The 6,714-nt window shown below is 55.3% G+C and overlaps 1 protein-coding gene across 1 annotated transcript in view; it reads right to left on the bottom strand.

Moving 5' to 3' along the window:
* The window catches only part of LOC113202107 (protein sax-3-like), a 125,011-nt gene that overhangs the window by 4,653 nt on the left and 113,644 nt on the right, over window positions 1-6,714 (bottom strand). Inside the window, exon 13 of the mRNA XM_052265686.1 lies at window positions 4,829-5,020. Within this exon, the coding sequence (XP_052121646.1) occupies window positions 4,829-5,020 (192 nt within the window). The remainder of the gene's footprint in view (window positions 1-4,828; window positions 5,021-6,714) is intronic.

Here is a 6,714-nt window from a genome sequence, read left to right as displayed (position 1 = left end):
CCACCCCCTGACCCACGCGTTGCTGCCACCACCTCTCTTTCCCTTCCCCCACCCCCCTCTCACCGCATTCCAGCTGACCCCAAAATTATTGACGGTGTGGTGTACCCGGGAGCGTCCAGTCCGGCCTTGGCTGCCCCGCCCGGCCGCTCGTCTCTGACATTTGCGGTTCCCTTTCATAGATTGACCACCGTCGCCCACTCCTCTCCGCTCCCCGACCCCCCTCCCCCCCTTACCAACCCCACTCGTCCCTCGGCCTCTTCTCTCGCACAGTAATCCCGTTTATACCTCGCCATGGAACGCAATAGGCGACGGCCACCGCAACAATCTTGCCCTTTGTCAACCATAGAGGAATGCATTTTCATACAAACTTTCTTTTTACAACAGTACAATCGTGACACATGAAACAAGCTACACTCTAAATTGGAAAGAGGTCAATTTTCCGGCGAGGATACGTTGAGCACATCTCTATTAGATGCAAATTTATTGTACGTAGACAGTTACAATTTGTACCTAGCCTCAATACGTACAGATAACTTTTTTGTGTCAAATTAGCATCTTTTGTAGATGGGCGTAAGATCGCATTCTCGCTCGATAAAAAATTGTTGTCCTTTCCCATTTAGAGGGTATATGTTGTTCGAACAAGAACCCAACCAAATCTGAAATTTTCACAAACCTCACGTCCCATCTGGCATTTTTACAAACCAAACCCAATCTCACAGTTACACTAGAGTAAGATTTTGCTCCCATTTTGAAATGTTCAAGTGTCATCAAAAAAATTCACCGCACCCAGGTAGAGGCCCTTCCACCCTCATCCAGCACGGCTCACGAGAGGATAAACACCGGAGAATTACTGCGGAGAGCATTATTATTTCGTGGCGACACAAAATATGTACATCCGCTGCACCTGCCGCATAGGAGGACAGAGACAGAGCAAAAAAGGGAGAGAAATGTGTGCGTAATAATGCGGAAGAAAGACTGAGAGAAAGAGAGAGATAAAGAATGCTCGGGCCTGTGTGGCACACTGCAGTGCGCGGCGCACTCCACCGCCCGCGAGGTAGGCAACGTGGGAGCTGCGGTGCGTTCATCCTCCCCGGCTGCCTACCTCGCGGGCGCCCGTGGGCCGCCCGGAGCAGCGCCGGCGGGCAGCAGCAAGCAGCAGCACCGCAGAACAGCTCTCTTTCAACTTTTAACCCTACAGACCCTTTTGCCCCCTTCCCCTTTTTGCACGTACTCACACAAACGCTCTGTCCTGTCTCTCCCTCTCCCCCTCCCCTTCCCTAAATCCCTCTCCCTCCAACACACACACATAACTCCCCCTCCATCCCCCCTCTTCTCTCTCTCTCTCTCTCTCTCTCTCTCTCTCTCTCTCTCTCTCGCACACACACACACACACACACACACTAATGACCGGCTTGTCCGCCCGGGTCAGGCGGGCCACTCTTGGAAAAGAAACATCAGCAACATTACACGCCATCTCCCACTCTCCTTTTGTCCCCGCTGTCTATCTCTGTCTCTCTGCTCGCTCTTTTTCCATCCATAGTCCCTTTCGCTCTCTCGCCCAGGTCCGCGAGTGCTCCCGTCCCGCCGTAGCCGCGGGTCCCCTTTCACCTTGTGTGCAGTGAAATTTCTTTACTGCCACTCCCACTCTTTTCATTTTCGCCAAGCTGCCTCAGCTCCTCTTCCTCCTCCTCTCTATCTCCACTGCGACCGCCGCTCCGCCCCACGCCTTATCCAGCCCGCCTCTGCGGAGCACACACACGCGCCCTTCTTTTCATCCGTGTCACATTCCCCCCTCGCTCTGTCATTCTCGTGTCCCGTCTCTTTCTTTCTCTCCTCCTCACTCTCACTCTCTCTCTCCACCTTCTCCGCCCCGCCTCTCTCTCTTTCTCCCCCTCTCCCTCCTTCCCTCTCTCTTTCTCTCTCTCTCTCCCTCTCTCTGCCACTGCCCATGGAAGCATGCTGCCGTTACTTAGGCAGATGCTATGCTTCCGCCGCCACGGCCGCTGCAAGAAGGAGCTCTTGAACAGCCTCTGCCACTGTTATGCCAATGTCGCCTTTCCTCCCCTCCCTCTCATGTCAGTCTCTCCCTCTCTCTCCCCCTCTCTCTCTCTCCCTCCCTCTCTCTCTCTCTCTCTCTCTCTCTGGCCAGTCGGCCTTTCTCCACCCCCTCCATCCCCCCCACTCCTCGAGAGGACGGCACAGCCCCATCCATCACGGAGCTCAAGAGGCGCTACAATGCGATGACGCCCGACGTCCAACACATGCGTCCTGCTGCCCCCGCCTCCCCCACCTCACCCCGCGCTGCAGCAGCGGACAACGAGAGAGAGAGAGAGAGGAGGGGGTAGATGGAGTGGAGCTGCTACTGATGTCCCCTGTTGGTCAAAACTCCTCCCTGGCGGAGGTGGAGAGCGCGCGGAGCGTGCAGGGCGGGCGCGGGGGAGTCAGTGGCGGTGTTTGCCCTGTAATTAATGAAAGCAGGCGAGGAGACGCGACACGGGCGCGTACTCATCGACACACACAAAGAGGGAGCGACAGAGAGAGAGAGAGAGAGAGAGCGAGAGAAAATAAGAGAAAGCAAGAGAGAGCGAGAGAGAAAGAGAGCGAGAAAGAGAGCAAGAAAGAGAGCGAGCAAGAGAGAGCAAGCGAGAGCAAGAGAGAGAGCAAGCGAGAGAGAGCGAAAGAGAGTTACACAGACTCACACGCACGGAGAGGGAGACAGAGAGCGAGAGAGAGGATAAAGGTTTGCGCGTCGTTGGTCGAGAGTGCCCGCGTAGATGTGGCTTAGGTATTCGTGGAAAATTAAAAGAGGGCGTACCGGATAAAACACACTCGTGTATGCATCTCTCTCCCTCTCTTACACACACTGGAGGTATTAACTGCCAGCGCGCGGCGTGTGTGGCGTGGTCGCAGCCCGGGAGGGTGAGTGTCCCACACGGATCCCAACAAAAAGACGACACACGAACGCCCCCCTTTCCCTCACATACACACACAACTCGCCACGAGGGGACACACTGGAGGCCAAGCCAGGCGCTGGATATAAAAATAATTAAGAGTGGATGGCAGAAAAAGACAAGCACCGGCTAGAGTGCGTCTCACACGCGTAGAGTTCGTGGCCACGTAATAGAGGGGATCTACACTGAGAAGCACCTGAAACTTTGCCCACTCCACCCGTTGCAGCTGTGAGCGTCAAAAATACTTAAGACTCGGCACTCGGCAGGGCCGTGCTCGACGGACGGGGCAGAGAGCGAGAAGAGCGAGGATACAGCGCTCGCGACAAATTGAAGGAACCGAAAATCTATCTCACTAATGGGGGAGTCTGGCCGGGTGGGCGAGCAGACGAGGCGAGTGACTGGCTGCCTCTCTGTCACCCAACGTTCCAGCCGGCTCGCTCGCTCTCTCATTCTCTCTCTCTCCTTTCCCGTTCGCTCACTCACAGCAGAGGCGCGTCCGGGACTAAAAACGCGTGGTGCGGGTGCGGAGCGAGCGAGCCACTCAGCCTTTCCCTTTCCGTCTGCACGGCACTTACGCCCTTAGATCTCCGGCCCGGCCGAGGCCCCGGCCCGCCCCCTGCTCTGTTTGACAACGAGGAGTTATTTACGGCCAGAGTCTGATAATCGCCACCGTCGCGGAGACTGGAGAGAAGGAAAGGGAGGTTGGAAAAGGGGGGGAGGGGGTCGAGGATTGGAGAACAACACGAAAGCCAACACGCTGGCAACCCCTCAAAAAAAAAAAAAAAATGTTTAACGTTGCAGACAAACTTTATTTTGCTCACCCCTTTAAGTAATATTTTCGAGGGGTTGCAGGCAAGTTGTGTGTGACAAATATGAAGTACGAGAATAAAAGGAAGTATAATGGAAGGCTCAAACTTTAACGGTATCGTGGTTAACAGTACACAGGCTAAATAAGTAAATCATCATGTGTTTATTTACGGCTTGTTTATTGGATGGCTCAATGGGTGACTGTTGAAGCAGAGCCCGCTGGGGGGCGGGGCGCCGCGACTCGAGCGGGGGTCCCTGCCGCCGACAGCGCGTATAAGTCAAGAGTACTTATACAGGGACAGGACAGTCGACACGGCCGACGCGCCCCCGGGCGGCTGGGGGCCGCGCAAGAAACCGCACGCGAATTAAAACCGGCCATTCTTCAGGCTTTGGCGTCACCGGCGGCCTGCTCCTGACTGTGGGGCGAGCAGAGAGCGAGACATGGAGGGAGCGAGAGAGAGAGAGATAGCCGAGAGCGAGCGAGGGGGTTAAAAAAAAGAAAGGAAGAAGGGAAGGAGAGGGGCGAGTGCGATACGAGCGCTCGCCCTCCTTTCTATGTAAGTTTAATACTGATTCATTGCACGGCTCGGGCTGGTCGGCCGGGGTTAGCCATAGCAGGACGAAACGGGGATGGGGACGAGCGAGGGAGAGAGAGAGACAGGGACACGAACGGAGAGAAAGGGTAAAGGGGGGCGAAACTGACCGTGGCACAACCCAGCCACCACCGCTGCTGCTGCTACACAGTTTTGGTTTGCCATGCGCAACCTTCCGGCCCACTGGTCGCAGCAGAAACGCACACAGAAGTCGATAGAGAGGGGGGGGGATGTCCACTCACTGTGGCGCTACTCTGCTGCTGCTAGCCTGCAGCTCCCCGCCCCGCCCCGCCTCGTCCGCTGACGGCCCCGCGCCGTGCCACCCCAGGCGCCAAGTTGAGTTCGGTAATGTGTAAGTTGCGAGAGGGCCCGTTTGAGCCCAAACCCCGACCAACGGCAAGGCAAGGGGAATGTGAAAGTCCTCCCTCTATAATTAATGAAGCCCTCCCTCCCCTTCAGTGCCCCCTCCCCTCCCACACACGCATACGCCGCACACGGGATGCGCGTTCTTAGTTGTTCTCCCCCTAGTCCATCGCTGCCTCCACGAACTCACCTGGTAGACGGCGAGCTCCCCGTTGACGCTGCCGGCCGGTGGGGGGTCCCACTTGATGTAGACGACGGTGGAGTTGATGAGGATGGCGTCGATATTAGTCGGCGGCTCAGTTGGCACTGCAAAATAACGGAGAAATGAGACGTTTTAAAACACGATAAAAACAACAACAATAACGTCAAAAACTTTGCAAAATTTTTATCACAAATTTAAGCTGCTAGGCCCTTCGAGCAGCCCCTAAGGAGCGGCCCAGACTTCCGCTAAATATGCTGGAGTGCCGCTTAAATGAAACCGATTCCATCATCGTGTCGTCGAGGCGCCCGCAGCAGCCGCGGCGGCGGCGGCAGCAGCAACAGCAGCAGCAGCAGCTCAGGATGAAAAATGAAAGGTCCCCCGGCCCGCCCCGCCAAACTCGCCGATAAATCATGTTGCGGATAAAGAGGAACTGGCTGGCGCCCGCTGCTGGGTCACGGTATGCGAGGGCTGTTTATTTGCACAGTAATTTATCTGACTGCTGTCTGCATTGATGCCGAGATACCCGCCGCCCACCGCAGAGCGACACAACACGACACGACACGACGCCAGACGACACGGTAGACGGCATCTCCCTGTGGGGCAACTGCTCGCCTGCGCGACCCACCAGCGCACTGAGAATTTTTTTTGGTCCTGAGCACTAAACATTTTGTCCGGAGACCGAAAGTTTGGACGCACTAAAGAGTTTTGTCCTTGGCACCAAAGTTTTGCTGCAGAGCTTCAAAATTTTGTTGCCACGCACAATAATTTGAGTGGCCGGAAGTAGCTTTTTTGTGCCAGGAACAAAGTAGGACGCATCGACGACCGTCTAGTGCCCGGCAGGAAAAAAATTTCTCAGTGCATCAGCCACAGCAGCAGCACAACCGGCGGCATCCCCCGTTGTTGTGCACAGCTCGCACGCTCCAAAGCGCCCGCCACTTTTCTGCCATATTTTTGCTTAAACATTTTTGCCTAAAAGGGAAAGCGGTCCTTCCCACCACCACCATCCTTGTGGCAAGCGGACGACGAGGAGAGAAAAAAAAATTGGAAGGAAAGTCGTGTAATGTCGTTAGTGGTTTTGTGTTGTGTGTAGCGACGCGCGCGATGGCGCTGCGGCTCCGGCTCCGCCTATTACGAGAAACCCACAGACCGCAAGGGAGCGCCGGGGCAAAGAGGACGCAGCAGGCGTCTTACACAGGCCCCTGTTATGCACACTTTGCTCAAAGCGTCCAATAGATAACCACATACATCTGCTGCGGAACATTTTTCATATTTTATTTCGCATTTTGCGTTATGCTACCCCCTCCCCCCTTTATGGTCGGCGTAATTTTACACCATGGGATAGGAGTGGTTTGGTTTTTGTCCCGAGGTACGCGGGATTGCCCGTGGCACATGCAGAATGGGTGAGTAGTTCGTGGCGCACGGGACCTAAAGGGCGCAGTGCAAACCCGACCGGAACGTCAACAACAACAACACTTTTGGATGATAACCGTGATAACAAACGCCATGGGCCGAGCAATTAGTTGGCAGTCCGCTCCCTGCGGGGCTCGCGGCTCATGGCCCGGCTCATGGGGCCGCCGCGAGGCGTCTTGCCGAGGTGATTTCATTTGAATAAATCTTCCTCTCTACCCCGCCCGCTCGCATTCCTTTTTCTTTCATCTCGCCTTTTATTCTCTCTCTCCCTCTCTCCCTCTCTCCCTCTCTCTGTCTCTGTCTCTCTCTCTCTCTCTCGTTCTCCTCAAGCACACACCTTTTGTCTTCCATCCGCTCGGGGATTTATTAGATTATGGTAATATCGCCG

This window comes from Frankliniella occidentalis, unplaced genomic scaffold, assembly GCF_000697945.3.
Source record: "Frankliniella occidentalis isolate FOCC.00 unplaced genomic scaffold, Focc_3.1 Scaffold29, whole genome shotgun sequence".
NCBI lineage: Eukaryota > Metazoa > Arthropoda > Insecta > Thysanoptera > Thripidae > Frankliniella > Frankliniella occidentalis.
The sequence above is the reverse complement of the archived record's forward strand: the minus strand, read 5'-3'. Positions and strand labels throughout refer to the sequence as shown.